We start from the raw sequence: 17627 nt of genomic DNA on the forward strand, positions 1-17627 counted from the left end.
TCGGAAAAAAAGGCGGAAAGTACTAAGTATTTGAAGAGAAGAAAAGAGCAACGTTGTCATGTGACGTTAGCAATTGCTTACGTAACTCTTTCGCAAAGTTGCGTGAACATTGGTAACGAGAGTGGCATGACCTCAAAGGTTACGCATATGTACCTAGTTGTTTTTATTTTGCATCGGCAGCAGTTGTGATTAATCTTAGGAAGGAAGTTGTTGTTGTACCCACAATGAATTTCTTAATGTCTTTCTTGCGTGGAATATTTTATCCTCCGGGAACAAATTCTTTGAATTGGAAGCTCTTCTTCATCGTTTTCCTCTCTACAGTAAGTATTTACTTTTTTCCTTTAAGTTAATCAATCGCAACGCGCGAATTAATAGAAATGTTTCTGAGAGCTTATTTAAGTGTATTTTAAGGAGACAACATCTGACTGAAACAATAAGGGAGTTAGCCATTTTCAGCATTATAAAAGAGGTGTAACGCACTCATAAATGATTAAAGGGGGTATTGAAGTTTCTATTCAAACTGTGGTGCTGCGTCATGATCGGTGAAAGGTATAACCAGATGATTTCATATGATAAACTGACGCTGATGATAAAAAGTGGCTACCGTAAAAAGTTTCTAAAGCTGACGTTTCGAGTGATACCCCTCGTCAGAGCGAATCGGTACTATTATAGTTTCCCTGGCTGTTCAGGTTGGTTTGGTTATACGCAATATTTAACTAAGTTCGTTTGACATAGGGTAGCATCAGTTGTTAAAGTCAAGTTTACTTGGTTTGATGCTGATAATTTAATTGTCAGACTATGATACTGCCAAAATTATGCTGGAGAAATGAATTCCGCTATCAAGAGCGGAGGTAAAAAAACATAAGAGCTAGTTAATACGGATGATCAAAACGACAACGCTTTGAAAAGTTTTTTTCGTTCTGTCCCTAAGGAGCACGTGAGCATTCACGTGCAGGAGCACACGACGTCTGCTTCTTTTTTCTTTAAGTTCATCGGTTGCAACGCGCGATTTACTATGAATATTTCTGAAAGCTTACCTTAGAGTATTTTAAGGAGACAGTAGGTGACTTAAACATTAAGGGAGTAAACCATTTCCAGCATTGTAAAAGAAATGTAACGCACTCATAAGTGATTAAAGGGGGTATTAAAGTTTCTAATCGGAAACTGTGGTGCTGCGTCGTGATCAGTGAAAGGTATAACCAGATAATTTGGTTTTATCAACTGAGTTGATGACACAAATTGGCCACTGCAAAGAGTTTCTAAAGCCGACGTTTCGAGCACTACCCCTCGCCAGAGCAAATCAGCACTATTAGTTTCCCTTGGTGTTCAGGTTGGTTTGGTTACGTAATATTTATCTAAGTTCGTTTGACATGGGGTGGCATCCATTATTGAGGTCAGGTTTACTTGGTTTGACGCTGATAATTTAATTGCTGGACCATGATACTTGCCAAAATTATACTGGAGAAATGAATTCCGCTGGCAAGAGTGGAGGTAAAAAACGTAAGAGCTAGCGAATGCAGATGATCAAAGTGACAATGCTATAAAACTTTTTTTCATTCTGTCACTAACGAACACGTGAGCATTCCCGTGCAGGACAAGATAAGACAAGAAATGGTTTATTTGAACTGTAAAATTGCTTTTAATTAGTTACAAATTAAACGAGAAATAAATTAAAAATATATAAAGTTGCTGGTCACCCAAAATAACTAAAGAGCTAAACTGGTTGGGTGACCACCATATATTAATTGAAAATAAATATAAGGTCAGAAAAGAGGCATTTTACATTTAACATTTTAAATTCTTATTAAGGAAATAGATTACAGAACAAATAATTCTGAAACATGTATACAATAAAAAAGTAAATGAAATATTAAATAAATAAATAACAGAAACGCTAAAACATAACAATTAGTAATAAAACTTAATTCAAATTAATGAAATGCATAACTAATTCTCTTTTGAATGAATAGGGCATTAGAATCTTAAATCTCTCATCAGTTTCATTCCATAATATAGGTCCAGGTTTCACAAGATTGCAATTTGTTAGTCAGCTAGAGTAGCATTTTCAGCTACTAGACTGGCATTTCTTGCTTCAAGTAGATCAAGCTTTGTTTTTAGAGCTGTGTAATTATCATTTATTTGCTTGAAAAGATCATCCAACTTCACTTGAATTGGTTGATGCTTGCTGTCAAGGAGCAATTAAAATTCCTTGATTGTTGGCATTTTGTTTTCAAAACATAAATGAATCATAAAAAAACACTACAATAGGGACCTGAAAAGCTGTCAGCATGTACATAATTCCTGAAACAGTACTATAAGAAATGTACATTTAGGTTGAAGATATCGAAAATTCATAGAGAGCAAAAAATGGCCACCCTCCATCTTTGCTGATGGCTGACTGCTGACCAAGCATGCAACTTCTGCTTTTTGTTCCTTTAAGGAAGCGAAGTTGCAGATTTGGAACAAGAATTCCAACATCAAGCAGTTGTTGCAACTTTAGGAAATGGATGGATTGCCCAGGTTGACTCTGTTCTTAATATTGGAACACGTGCATTGAACAATACGCTGTAACTAAGCCTGGGATTCTGGGAAATGTCACTTAGGAGATAGCTCACGGAGTCATCAAAATCCTAAGAGAGAATGATCTCACAACTATGCCTAGAGTTTGCACTAAGTACAAATTTTAGAAACCAGACATCAATTAGAGTACACTACTCTGAGCTCTTGCTAAGAAAAGTACAATAAATAGCCCAATCAGGGAAAGTTACAGTACATGACAAAACTGCTGCTTGGAATCTCAAAGCCTCCATCAAGAGCTATTTTGCAATCATTGTAGATTCTAGATGTGTAGGCTAAGCTACCCACAAATGCTATCTGTACCAGTAATTCTTCCACAAGTTGTGCCTTTCACTTCCCTTCAGTTGATTTGAATGATGGTACCATTCACTGATTCAAAGAAAGACGTAGTACCTGAGAAGCCGACAATGCTACTTAATATACAGCTAGATATCCAAGGGAACCCAGAAACAAATTCTTTTGATTGCACAGATTCATGTGTAAGAGGCATAGCCTCCTATGCCAGAACTATTAACTCAGATCAAGAGGGAAACAGTGTGGTCAAAGTTGAGGAGACACCACCACTCATTAAATTGAAAGTGTCATGGTGAAAATTAAAGGAAACTTCTGTTAGTTATTGTAAATTCTTATGCAGATGGAAAGTAAAGAGAAAATTTTATTTGTGGCATCCAGTTTTTGAATATTCCCTGCTCTCAAACAGGCACCAAAATTGAACAAGTGACACATTGGTGCAAAGAATTCAGTAGGTGCCATGGTGCGTATTTGAGTAAATACGATCCACAAAATATGATAAGTGTAAGCCAGACCTCCATTCAAATATCATCAGTTCTTAGCAGAGTGGATGGCAGTTGTGGAACGAAGTCAATTTTAGATATTTGGGAGAAATTGTGAATGAGAAGCCATCAAACTTAATTATCAAAAAAGACGTGTTTAGTTGCAGTCAATACTTAGAGAATATATACACCTTAATATATACACCTGGGGTTTTTAGTGTTGACTTAGGTAGTGTAAACATTTTCACTTCGACTTTTTTTGACAACAGTCAAAACAATTTTTGTTTGTTAGCTAGTTTTATTATAAGTTTCATTTAGTATTTTACTTTAATTGTATTTACAATGAATATTATGTAACTTATTTTCAGTTGTGTTCTGCAATGTCCATCACGATATTGTTTCCATTTTTACCAGCTATGGTGAAGGTGAGATATAACTCAGTGACTGCAAGCTTAATTTTTGGAAATGTTAAGAGGTTTTAGCATTACAGGGAAGGAAGGTTAATTACCGGGCCCTCTAAAAGTCTTATTAGCTCAATATGTTTTTTTAAAAGCCTTGGAGTGAATTTAAATGCTTGTTTTATACTTGATGTTAAAAATATCAGCAGCATTAGCAATGCCTTCTTTTTTGGAAAATGTAAATATCATATGAATTATTTACATGTACCAGTTAATATAATATTGCTTGAGTGTGTTTTTAAATTTTACAGAATGTTACCTAAAGTGTAAACAAGTCTTGAATTTTTCTCGATAAATTATGCAACTAGGATTTGTAAAGTTATACTTGTCTAGTGTATTTATTTTATGTCACTCTGTTTTTTTTCTGTCAGAGTTTTGGGATCTCAGATGAAGACACAGGATATTTTGCGGGTCTTATAGCATCTTCAATGTTTATTGGACGCACAGCAGCTTGGTAAGTGTGGAGTGAATCTCTATTTCAATCAATCAATCAATCAGAGTTTATTGTCTAACGTGAGGCATGGTTGCCCAATTGCCCGAGCCAGAGGCTCATGTATAAAACGGTAGACTATAAATTAACTATAATTAAAGGTATATTATTAGAAGTACTTAAAACTTTATAGGTAAAAATATACAAGTTTAGAGTACGAGTGATAATTGTAAAATTGTAGGTGATTAATATTGATAGTTAAAAGAGTCTAAACATTATGTTCGGTGAAAGATATTGCAGTAGATGAATATGAATAAGAATGACAATGTATGTGTACGTACAATAAAAGTCAACTACATGTATTACATTTACAGATTGGTCCTAGAGTGCTAAAATCGAAATTCTTAAGTTTACTACAAAAATCGCTAAGCATAGATGCTGTTTTAATTTCTATAGGTAAACTGTTCCAAAGGTGACTAGCTTTATATGTAAAGGAATTATGATACGATCTATTATTATACCCTGGTTGCACTAGATTTAGACCTAATTTTACACCTAATATAAAGTAGGTCCAGGCTGTGATATTTGTTAACAAATTGACATCAATTTGTTAAAGAATTTCCATTTTTTCTTGTCTGTTTTCTTCCACATTTTCATCTTTTTCGACCAATTCTTCAAAAATTTCTGCCAGTATCCCAGTCTTAAAATTGGGAAACTCTTGGCTTTCCATGTTTCTAATATTTGCAAATGTTTCCATGCAAAGAAATTTTTCTCAGACAGGAGCATTGTGAGACATGATACGTCCTTTTTATGATCTATAAGCTTATTGACAATGGCTCTCAGTCAATGGGTGCGCAAGAATTTCCATGGTTATTGTAAAAACATTCTTCTGTACATATACTTATTATAACTATTAGAAGGTTTCCAGTAAATTTGTATCATGGGGGTCATGTATCTCCATAAAGATCACATACTAAACAGAATTAATAATTAAGAAAACTTCACCTGTAAGGTAACTGAATTAGTTCAATGTACCCTCATTTGAAGTCACCTGATAGTGATGACATAGAAGGCTCAGAAACACGGGACCAGCGAACATTGGTAACAAAAATTTACTCACTCCTTTCAGTTATTTCTGGGGATTAATGACAGATAGATTTGGTAGAAGGCCTGTGATAATGATCTGCCTTACAATGACATTGGTTGGCATGGTTGGCTTTGGTCTATCTGTCTCTCTGTACATGGCCATTGTTACCAGACTATTTGTGGGACTTTCTGCTGGTATGTGTGGTTACTGTATGTTATTAGTGCTCATGCAATGGAGATGATCATGTTAGTGGCATTACTAATTGACAAGGCTTTGTAATCTTTTTGACATTTTTACTGATTCAAAATGATGTACCTAATAGTATAGGAAAGTCTCATTTGTAGATTTAATTTATCTGAAGCTACCCCAAGTTTTTTTTTTCTGGCAGCCAAGGGAAAGGAGCAGGAAACTGATATGACAAAGGAAGGAATTTGAAGAACTTATTAAAGGGCAGAGATTGGGTGGAAAATATTTTGGCTTGGATAGGCTAGTCTGTTGAAGAATGCTGAATGTAGATAGATTTTTCCAACTGAAGTGATCTTTTTTTTTTATTTAATTCAGGAATTGTAGGGACATGCAAAACAATTGCTTCAGAAGCCAGTGATAATACTAATCAGGTTTGTTATGACTGTGTGTGTGCTTGTTTTGTGAAGTGAAAACATTAACACATAAGGCAGGTGGATTTATTTGTTATTCTGTAGTTTTAACATCTCACTAGCTAGCCGATGTTGTGTGCATTGAGGTGGAGTTTTATGATTTAAGTGCTAATATCCTGGACAGCAGATGGCCAATTAGGAACAAATTTTAAAGTAAAGGAGCCCAAAGGTTGCACTGACTGTCATCTATGAAAAAAATTAGTCAGAGGGGTATTCTTGTCTCCTAGAAAATTTTGTACACCTCAGTAGTTCTGATAGTGTCATTTGGAGCATTTTAGAACAATTTTAGGGAGCAACTTTTCACTGTTACTGCCCCCCCCCCCCAAAAAAAAAACCCCACTGTACTCTTATGCCCCTGCTTTAACATTCTGGTGTTTAAAATGGTTAATGATTGGAATTAGACACCAGCCTTTGATATGTTTTAGCATACAGGATTGTATGCACCCTTTGGTGCTGATTGATTTGGGAACCTTTACTTCCAAGGGGCCACCCTAAAAGCCAGAACAGTGGAATGGCGGAAAATGACCCCAAATCCTAAAACACGGAACGGCGGAAAATGACCCCAAATCCTAAAACACGGAACGGCGGAAAATGACCCCAAATCCTAAAACACAGAACGGCAGAAAATGACCCCAAACCCTAAAAACACGGAATGGCAGAAAATGATCCCAAATTCTAAAACACAGAATAGATGTCAGGACATGTTGTACGAATTTTGTACAGACACTCAAGCGTTTGGCTCATTCATCCCCACGACGATAATGCATGTGACTAAACTTAAGTGTTATTAATTTTTTTCTTTTACTGAGTGGTATAATAGTGAACGTTTATACATGAAAGATAGCTGCATTTTTGCATTGTAAACCTGTTTAGTTACCTTTTGTTATGCTAAATGTGCCATGAGTTTTAGTCCCAGCATAAAAAGTCGCATAACTGCACAGCACATTTCCTGGTCACATCTGCACAGGAACATTTTCAGGCTTCTTAAAATATAACGACATTCAGCCCCAGCTCCAAACTTAGACTAACAAGAGAGCAAGTCCTTGTTAAGAGCCCTTCAATACGAGCATTTCTTTGTCCACGAAAAAGTTTTAGGCCTTGAGTAACACTAGGTGAAGAGAGGTTTGAATGGGGTCATGCACGTGGGAATTTCTCATGGCCACAGAGTTGACGATTTGCAATTAATTTTTGTTGAGGAACAGATTGAAGAAATCTGCTAAACAAATTGGTGAAATAGCCTCTTTTTTGTCCAGAAAGGTTATTTCTTCCACTGATATGTAAGCCATAAATTTAATAATTGGATGGTGGTGTTTTGGACACCTGGTCGCAGAGAAATGCTTCAAATTCTTCTTGATTCCTTCTGTTAACTTTCTTTTCCACACCATGAGAAATTCCCACGTGCATGACCCCCTGCAATCCTCTCTTCACCTAGTGTTACTCAAGGCCCAAAATTTGTTCATGGACAAAGAAACCCTGGTATTGAAGGGCTTCTACCGAGGGCTTGCTCTCACGCTAGTCTAAGTTTGGAGCTGGGGTTTAACGTCTTTACATTTTGAGAACCCTGAAAACGTTCCTGTGATGTTCTCACATTTACAAGTGGTTAAGATATTTTTGTTGTATTAAATCAATGCAGACGCGACCAGGAAACGTATTGATCAAAGTTACAATTGTTTATTGTAATGTGATATGTCAAGTTAGTTTTCACACGCTATGCGACTTTTTATGCAGCAACTAAACCTCGTGGCAAATTTAGCATAACAAAAGCTAACTAAATAGGTTTACAACGTGAAAATGCAGCTATCTTTCATGTCTAAAGATTCATTATTATTCATACCACTCAGAAAAAGAAAAAAAATTAATAACACTTAATTTTAGTAACGTGTGTTATCGTTGTGGGGATGAATGAACCAAATGCTTGAGTGTCTTTGTACAAAATTCGTGCAACATACCCTGACATCCATTCTGTGTTTTAGAATTTGGGGTCATTTTCCGCCATTCCATGTTTTAGGATTTGGGGTCATTTTCTGCTGTTCCGTGTTTTAGGATTTGGGGGCATTTTCCACCATTTTGTGTTTTAGGATTTGGGGTCATTTTCCACCGTTCCATGTTTTAGGATTTGGGGTCATTTTCCGCCATTCCATGTTTTAGGATTTGGGTTCATTTTCCACTGTTCCGTGTTAGGATTGGGGGTCATTTTCCGCTGTTCTGTGTTTTCGGATTTGGGGTGATTTTCTGCCGCTCCGTGTTTTAGGATTTGGGGTCATTTTCTGCTGTTCCGTGTTTTAGGATTTGGGGTCATTTTCTGCTGTTCTGTGTTTTAGGATTTGGGGTCATTTTCTGCTGTTCTGTGTTTTAGGATTTGGGGTCATTTTCTGCCATTCCGCTCTTCTGCCATTCCGGCTTTTAGGGTCGCCCACTTCCAAGGATGCTGAGTTCTTAAATACAGTTTCTATACCCACACACTGCATTTATTATTGAATTATTCACTCATTTTTTGCCTGATTTATTTCGTAAGGCATTGGCAATGTCAGTCTTACTGACATCATGGAATGTGGGACTCATCATTGGTCCAGCTATAGGGGGTAAGGAAATGTATTATGTACTGATGGACTTAATAACCAGTCAAAACAATGTAATAGAGTTTTAGCAGAGGTATAAAGGTATTTAGAATGTAAAACAGCACAGCACTGACAGGAATTATAGAAATGTCACTTCTTGGTTGATATTCTTAATTTTTATAATTAAGTCATAAATAATTAATAATTAATAATTAATTATTATTATTAAAGGTATTTAGAATGCAAAACAGCACAGCACTGACAGGAATTATAGAAATGTCACTTCTTGGTTGATATTCTTAATTTTTATAATTAAGTCATAAATAATTAATAATTAATAATTAATTATTATTATTAAAGGTATTTAGAATGCAAAACAGCACAGCACTGACAGGAATTATAGAAATGTCACTTCTTGGTTGATATTCTTAATTTTTATAATTCATACAATTGAAGAGATGTATGGAATAAGTCACCTTGAATGTTCAACATCATCTTCATGTGTTTCACAAGAGAGTACAAGACTTTTTGAAAGGAGAATCTTGCATTCTATTAGAAATCTCTGTGGGGTTTTTCCATGCACCCCTTCAGTTATTGATTTGTTTGATAAAAATTAACGGTAAAACACGACGTTTCGACCGTGCTTCCGTCATTGTCAAGTGAATGGAATGAAATACGGTAAATATATGTATATATACACGTAAGAAATATAAAAAACTTTTGCAGGTGTAAACAAATGATAAAACTACAAAGAAAGTGCTAGTAAAAGGCTAATTGAAAACCTTAGCACGAATTGAATCAGACTGTACATTGAGAGCAGGTCTTAGCTTGTGAATAAAAAACATCTCAACATAGATGAGACAGTCAAATTTGTTCATGCACTTCATTAAGGTGCTAAAGTGGAATAGCCCTTATTCCCTTACAATGGAATAGCCCTTATAATGAACTTTTAATTGTAACAATTGTAAATGTCATTTGCTATTTTTCATGTTCAATTAATTTAATGAATTTAAATATATTTATTCTCTATTTGCAGGATATCTTGCAGAACCATCACTGAAATATCCCACTGTTTTTACACAAGGTTTGTTAGTGCCCAGCTAGCAAATAAAAACAGCTATTAAAAATTTATTTCCTGTTTTTTTGTTTTTGTTTTTGTTTTTGTTTTCTGAGAATTTCCTCTCAGAATCTTTCTTACATAGTCAAGTTTTGTCACTTTGCAAAAACAGCATGTAACAAAATTAGTGTGAGTTTGTCAAAAGTTAATTCCACAGTATCTGGAAAGTCATCCTGTATGTTTAAGTCTGGGCCTCATGCATCTATACCCAGTTTTGTGGCCATGAATCAGCTTCTGAAACATATTAAATGCAGACAACAATAAACTTTTATTTAAGAAGATTCTGTTTAAACCTGACCTGTTTCTTTTTACAGATTCACTTTTTGATAGATTCCCATTTTTCCTACCCTGCCTGTTGAACTGTGCGGCACTCTTGATTTCAATTGTGTTGGCTTACTTCTACCTGCCAGAGACCCTTGTTAAAAGGTAATCTTTCAATTTTTTGGTGGTAAAATGATGTACGTAGGCTCTAAATAACCAGCTGCTGAATACGGGAATGAGCCCATGTTCAGGCTTTATTCAGAGCCCATGAGTCACATAGCACAAATTAATTATCAATTTTGTTGGTAGTGTATGTTGAAAGTCATGAATAAATTTTCACCATTATTAGACCAGATAGTTCAATGTCAATTTTTTTTTCTGATTCAGTGATGGTGAGAACTCATCAAGCAGTTCAGAAACTGGTGAATTGGCCATGCAAAGCACAGCCTCCATTAGTTTAATTGATGGAGATGATGAAAAAGGCAGCCTCCAAAAAAATAGTCTGGAAGAAACAGAGGAAGTAGAAATATTCATTGGTGATGTGCACAAAGAAAACATTGAAGATGACATAAACTGTTGTGGTTTTAAGAGTTGCTGTTGTCCAAGACACAGATGTTGTAAATTCTTCAGAGACAGTAATATTGCAGTTTTACTGAGGTAATATCGATTTCCAGAAAATTCATGTTGTTTCAGGATATTTCAGAATACTTTTTACTGCCATCATACAGCATTGATTGTGCAATTATAAGAAAGGAATTAAATTGTGTGCATTTTTGTCAATTTTAGGTCATGGTGTGTGCAGTTTACATACTGGGTTTAGGTGATGCTTAATCCCATATAGGGTTGTTTTAATTTTAATTTTCCTGTTCTCTATTTTCAGGGATCGTGTTGTAGCCCTTGTCATTTGTGTGTATTGTGCACTTTCATTTGTTGTCATTGGTTATGATGAGTTGTTTTCTTTGTGGGCTGCCACAGGGTCTGAACTTGGTAAGATTGATCTTTATTCTTATATGTACAATTAAGTAAGTTTGTGTGGATTAAATTTTGAAATTTTGTCAATATTGAATTTAAATAAAATCCCTTTGTTTATGAAGTATGCAAGTACCTTTAGCTCTAATAAATAAGGCTTAAATCTTATGGATGGCAAAATACATTTTGCCTTCCAGAGATTGTTTTTTCCTAAGTGGGAAAAATGAAGTATACAATTTGAGTAATGGTCCAAGCATGATGCATCAGTAGCCCCATTCAAGCATTCATTTTGTGCCAGAGTCATCTGATAATCATACAGAATTGAAGTTCATTATTTGAAATTTATTGAGAGTGCACTTGGAAATCAAACCCCACCCTGATCCCCCCCCCCCCACCATCACACACCCCCCTACTCAAAAAGGAATGATTTCCAAAAGAAAAAGAATAAATCTACTGAATGTCAGCTTATTTGGATTCAAATAGACCCTTTACACAGCATTGTTGATTCTGCACTGACCTGGTCATGTGGTTACTTATGCAGGTGGGCTTGGCTTTTCTACTGACCAGATAGGCACTGCATTACTTTGTGTAGCAGGACCTATGTTGCTTCTTCAGTTATGGGTATATCCAAAGGTAAATTTTCTGGCCCTGGTTGCTTGAAGGGTGGATTAAATGCTATACCCCCAGGATATATGTCCATCTGTTGGGTAGTTCAGTTTTGTTAACCCTTACCTTCTAGATGGCATTATCCACCTTTTGAACAACTGAGGAAAAATGTAAATTTTTTATTGGTTTGGAAACGCAAATTATTACATGGGTATTAATTTGCCCTTTCACTTTAATTCTTTGTTTCAGCTTGAGAGGCGCCTTGGATCAATCAGGGTAATACATATCGTTTTGACACCATGTTTGCATTTGCTTGATAATTTACCAACTACTGTATTATTTTTTACCAACAGATGGGAATGTGTTGAATTTCTTATTAATTGTTGGATTTGTTCACAGGTTTTTCAACTGGCAAACGTTGTCATAGGAATCTCAATTGCTTCTTTGGCAGCCTTGAATACCCTACATGACAGGTTAGTTCCAAAGGAATGACCATGTGGATGTAGAATATATGTAATAGCTGGTGAAAGTGGCTGGCAGCAAAAAAGGAAGTAATTTAGCCAAGGGACTTTTATAAATCTGTTCCGTAGTGGATCTTAGTATCTGTTGCATTGAAAGAGACCATGACTGATGAGTGTTGTGTCTAAAATGCAAAAGGGAGCATGGAGGAGAAGAAGAATGCTTGAGGAATATTAATAAATAAAAACCCTCTGAAGAGAAGGAGATCTGTTCCAAAGGTAAATTTTATGAAAAGTATGAACTAAGATTGAGAGGGCTCAACCATTACAATCATAATTTGGTTGACAGACTCACTTCCTAAATCCCCTTCAGTGGCATCTACCTTATGATCTTTCTTAATCTCATTTCAGATCAAAAGTTCTGTGGCCATTGCTTATGGTTGTTCTCATTCCAATGAGGTTGGGCGTCGGTTGTGCTTTTAGCTCTACAGGAATCCTTGTTAACAATGCTGTACCTACTTATCTCCTTGGCTCTGCAAATGGACTTGCAATGACAGCGAGTTCAGTATCCAGGTAGGTGCATCAAAAAATTTCTTGTTTATAATGATAATTGAACTGAGTGGAGTGCAATTTGGGCTGAAATCACAAATATGATTTCAGACCTAAATTGCACGACACGAGGTTCAATTACCACTTTATTACATCCAATTTGAAATTGCCCAAATACAGGACTTGGTCAATTCAAATATTTTACTGATGCAGTACCGAGCCGGTTTTTAAACAATAAGTGGGACTGGAAATGCTTTTACATCTTATTTTGTATGCAAAACAGAAAGACTGACGTCATGTGTCAAAAACTCAGTCAAGCGTGCATAAAATGATGCGATTTAGAGCAAAAAAAGGTGCGATTCGTGAATAAATCGTACCAATTAGTTAGTTAGTTAGTTAAGCCCCTGGCTCCAGGTTGGAGCATGGGCCATCGACAAACTGCCGCCACTGACGCCTTTTTTCTGCCAGCTGTTGCAGCTCCTTCCAGTTCTTCCCGAGGACCTTCATCTCTTTTTCCGTATCCCTCCTCCAGGTATTCTTGGGGCGGCCCCTCTTTCGTTTTCCTTGTGGATTCCAACGCAGGGCTTGCCTCGTAATGCTGTTTGAAGGTCTTCTCAGCGTGTGGCCTACCCACATCCATTTTCTCTTCCTCATTTGCTTGACCATCGGTATTTGACCTGTCCACTCCCAGAGCTCCTCGTTTGTGATCTTGTCTGTCCAATGTATCTTCAGGATTCGACGCAAGCAATGATTGACATATGATTGTAACTTTCTTGCCGTTTTGACTGTCATCCTCCACGTCTCTGCCCCGTACAAAAGCACAGCTTTTACATTAGAGTTGAAGATTTTCAGCTTAGTTGATGTAGATATGCTGCCAGAGCTCCAGATCTTCTTAAGGGAGTGGAAGGCTCCTCTTGCTTTATTAATCCTGTTTGCAACGTCTGCGTCAGTTCCCCCACATGTGTCAACTACCAATTAGAGCCAATCAGATTACAGGGACCACCAATGATTTCAAAATGGATGTAATAAATGTTGAACTCTCTTTTCACGCGAGAGATTTAAGTCACTGCAATGAGCAAGGATTATGTACAGGTGGAGGAGCTTTCCTGACATTGCTGTGGAACGTTGGTGTTTTTTTTTTCTAAGACCTTGTGTAACAATTGGGTTAAGTTTTGTGAGGTTGTGAAGAGTTCTGGTCTTTGCTGTCCGAGTTTTTTTTTTTTTTTTCGGATTCTCCCCATTACTTCTCCTCTAAATAAAACTCAGTTTTGCTGCACGTACACTTCTTATACTCCTGAGCTAGTTGTTCTAGCTCTTCCGTACAGCTTGATCTACAAATAATGTTTGTATTAAATTCATTTAAGGTTGGCTCAAAATGGTTTTGTTACAAGGGGTTCACCGGGAAACTTAACTGTTTTTTTTTTTTTTTTTTTTTTTAAATTAAGGTAAAATTAAGGTATAATTCCATGATAAAAAAAAAAAAAAAATAGGAGTCATCACACACTTTTTTTAGTTGTAGAGTCCCAAATCTAAAATTATGGTTATTTTAATCTGGCTGTGGCGTGGTATAGAAATGTACAACATATTGTTTTGAAGAAATGGTCATAACTTGTCTAGCGATAATTTGGCGTTTCTTCGTTTTCTTTTTTTGGTAACGAACGAAAAGTGTAGTGGTATTGATTAATCAATAGAATTAACGTTATTTGCTGTTTTGTCCTTATTCGTAATCACTGCAGTATAATTATTCTGCTTGTTTAAATGTAGTTTTACACAGGTCTTTTGAGCATGCGTTACTTGTCTTTCAGAACCTTAGCTCCTCTCGTTGCTGGAAGTGTATTTGCCTGGTCGATAAGTAAGGGCTACAAACACGGATTCCCGCTTGATGAACACTTGGCTTTCATATTGTTTTCTATCGTGTGTTTCGTGGCTGTACTGCTGAGCTGTACCCTTCCCAAGAGACTGAACACGAGACCCTCGGCGCCAGTGAAAGTTTAAAGATAGAAGCCCACACTCGCTTTCCCATCATTCAGTGTATTGTATTGTAATAATTACAATTAGTGCGCACACTGTATAGGATAGGAAGGAGTGGCAACACAGCGACAGCACGCTTGGCATAACCTCTCGTTCATGCTAATCCGGCATTCAGGACTACAAGAGTGGGGTAGCTTCATCTTTAGGATGGAGCTGCATGCTGTTTTCAGAGGAAATGGCAGATGGATTAGAACAGGAAAAATTGATTGATGCAAATTAACAGTTATTCAAGTTTGAGTGCAGGCTTAAAGTTTAAAGATGCACCAACTTTGAGCTCCTTCAAAACAAGAGTAACGTTAATAGGGTAAAATTAAGAGCTTATCAGATAGATTTTATATCGAATAGCATATATAGTGTGATGTTATGGTCTATTTTGGAATGTGGTACTTACATCTATTTGTTTTGTGTTGTTTGAGACGGCTGGAAAAACGACCATTTATCATACTTACGCCCGAATGAAAAAAATATGATAAAACTCGTTTGGTTTCGCGACAACAAAGCGAAAACAAAATTTCAGGTTTTGTTTTTCAGCCAGCAAGCATGCTATGATTTTTTACAAAAATTCTCACAGTAGTTAACTCAGGAATTTGATATATTAATCTTCCAGAACAAACGATAAAATCTTAAAACAGGAGGTCAATTAAATGCCTTAGATCATCTTCAATAGCGTAATGTAACTAGTCTATAATATAATGCAATGTTCAATTGAGTGTCAGAAATAATCCAAGGTTGTTTGAGCTGGGCTCCGTGTTTGGTCTGGAAATCTCTCATCACTAAGTCACCCAATCAGATGAAGGTCATTTGGTAAAATCAACCAAGTTTAAATTGTAAATTGGCCACCGTAAAGAGTTAAAAAGCTGACGTTTCGAGCGTTTGCCCTTCGTCAGCTTTTTTAACTCTTTACGGTGGCCAATTTATAATTTCAACTTAGTTGACATAACCAAATTACCTTGCTACCTCCACCGACGCAGCACCACAGTTGCTTCAGAAACTTACCCCCTTCAATCAGATGAAGAACTAGGCATATAGTTGCAACGTAGTCATTCACGTTTTCCCCTATTAAATTCAGTTTACACAAACGTACTTTATGTTTTTATTGGGTCTCTTTTGTTATATATGTTTTTTTTGTTTCTTTTTAATCGAAAATCGTATTTTGCAGGCTTATTTTAAATCCAAACATTCAAGACGTCAAATGATTTTATAAAGATTTAGTTTGCCATTCGCCTATTATATGGGTAGGTAGAAGTTACTGTACTTACACAGTCAGACTGAAAAAAATTGAGCAAAATTTAATCGAATTATATTTTTATCAAATGATTAAGGAATATATTTTGATTAAATTTCAATATGACCATTACATTGGAGCGCGCGGAATGCTTCTGTTTTTGTCAGTGTGTCTCGTAATAGGATATATTTAAATTACTCAATAACAGATTATTATAATTATTTTCTAAGAATTGTAAAGAAGCAATTTATATACTACCAATATTTGGAAAATTTAGGCTATTTATAAATGTTACATTTCTTGCGAAATGAAAATAAAATAAATTAAGCTTTATATCAATGTTTTAAGAATTATTTTGATAATTTTGTTGAGTGTTACTACTTGCAATCAGATCGAGAATTTGTTATTATTGCTCCTCGAAGAAGAGAGCGAAAGAACAACCTAAAAAAAAAGGTATATCGGTGAAACTTTCATAATTAAACCTCATCAGAGGAATAAAATTAGTCAACACGGGCGATGAGGGGAGGCAATGCATGCTTGGTCAAGTAAGGTGTTCTAAATAGTTCTTTACTGTTTCTAAGTAGTTCCCTTAACTCTAAATCAAAGATGGTTAAGGCTACCATGGGCTGCTGTCAACTGAGCGCAGAAAAATAATTTGGGGTTGCATTGGTTCTGCTTTACTTTGCTCATAGTCTCCTTTGTAGCCGCTCATGGGGATCCAAAGGATGCTTTTGGCTCTTGACGACTTCATGTCGTTTTATCCATCGCTCTGATTGACCTAAGTAATTTCTCTTTTGGTATGGTTTAACCACACTCGAAGACATGCACTTCGATAAGCAATTAGGGACTTTAAGCAAACCACGACGGTTACGGCTACGAGAACGTGGAAAAACAATAGATTTAATTGGCAGAACAATAGCCCAGCACGTGCGTTTTAACACTTTCTACATTTCTTAGCCGTCTTTTACAAAACAACAACGTGAAATCACCAAAATTTGCGTCGTCTGCGAAGCGAAACCGCAGCGGCAAATTATTTTAATTTACATTTGGATCTCAACGTTACTTTTATGGGTTATGTTGAGTTTGAGGTCTGGCACCTTATGAGACGGTAAACATATGTAGCCATTTTCGAAATTCTAACTAAAAGTAGAAACTCATTTTTTAATCGACGTCTTCCGTGGCGTTGCCGTACTGACTGCTTGAAGTCACATACGACGGCAGACACCCACTGTCCCGTTTCCCAAATTAAATTGGGGTCTGACCATGCGGAGGGTTCGAGTATGAAAAAGGTGAAGTTTGTCCCCAATTTGGAAGCGTTAGCGCTCACAAAATGTGTGGAATTGATTTCATATAAGAACGTAAAAATGTCCTATACCAAGTTTCCCGCAATTCCTTAGACAACAAGAGAAATCAAAGATGGTTTTGTGATCTGAATTGCCAATTTTTTTTCTCGTTAATATTCATGATTTTTTTTCGCCTACACATGCTGCAGAAGGCGTTACTCAGTCGTAGAAGTTCTGCGACCGTTGAAATTTTCTAAGGTGATATCACAAGGTTCAGTTTCGGAGAAAGCTTTAGGCTAGAACACTGTTAATTGTATATTGGCCTCCTAGAAAACCTACCGGTGGCTACTCAAGCAACAGATCGCTATTTCAGCCAGGACATTGCAAAAGCTGTTGACTTGAACGAAACCAAAATGGTGGACTTGTCATCTCTTACTTGCGAAGGTAATTATCCAAGTATGTCTTGACAAAATCTTTTTCCTTTTCTCGGGAAACCTGGTAAATTGTTCCCAACTCTCATTTCAAGCGAAGAATGACGTTAAATTGAAGACATGTTGTTAGTATCACTGATTTTGCTATACTTTGTAAC

The 17627-nt window shown here is 36.3% G+C and overlaps 1 protein-coding gene across 5 annotated transcripts; it reads left to right on the forward strand.

The window, feature by feature from the left end:
- The first annotated feature begins 88 nt into the window (after positions 1–88).
- Positions 89–14504, forward strand: LOC111336572 (uncharacterized). Of its 5 annotated transcripts, XM_088742474.1 has the most exons (17): positions 168–320; positions 2441–2520; positions 3278–3331; positions 3719–3775; positions 4180–4262; positions 5368–5519; positions 5887–5942; positions 8497–8563; positions 9576–9623; positions 9971–10082; positions 10305–10574; positions 10798–10904; positions 11428–11519; positions 11742–11768; positions 11892–11965; positions 12362–12523; positions 14305–14504. In XM_088742474.1, the coding sequence occupies exons 3-17, from the start codon at positions 3329–3331 to the stop codon at positions 14492–14494; spliced, it is 1500 nt and encodes a 499-aa protein (XP_088598600.1). In that variant the 5' UTR covers positions 168–320; positions 2441–2520; positions 3278–3328; the 3' UTR covers positions 14495–14504. The 5 variants fall into 5 exon arrangements, with proteins under 5 accessions (XP_088598599.1, XP_088598600.1, XP_088598602.1 ...); XM_088742476.1 differs by lacking the exon at positions 3278–3331; XM_088742475.1 differs by lacking the exon at positions 2441–2520 and having other exon boundaries at positions 171–320.
- Positions 14505–17627: the final 3123 nt, after the last annotated feature.

The sequence above is a fragment of the Stylophora pistillata genome, chromosome 13 (genome assembly GCF_964205215.1).
Source record: "Stylophora pistillata chromosome 13, jaStyPist1.2, whole genome shotgun sequence".
NCBI classification, from domain to species: Eukaryota; Metazoa; Cnidaria; class Anthozoa; order Scleractinia; family Pocilloporidae; genus Stylophora; species Stylophora pistillata.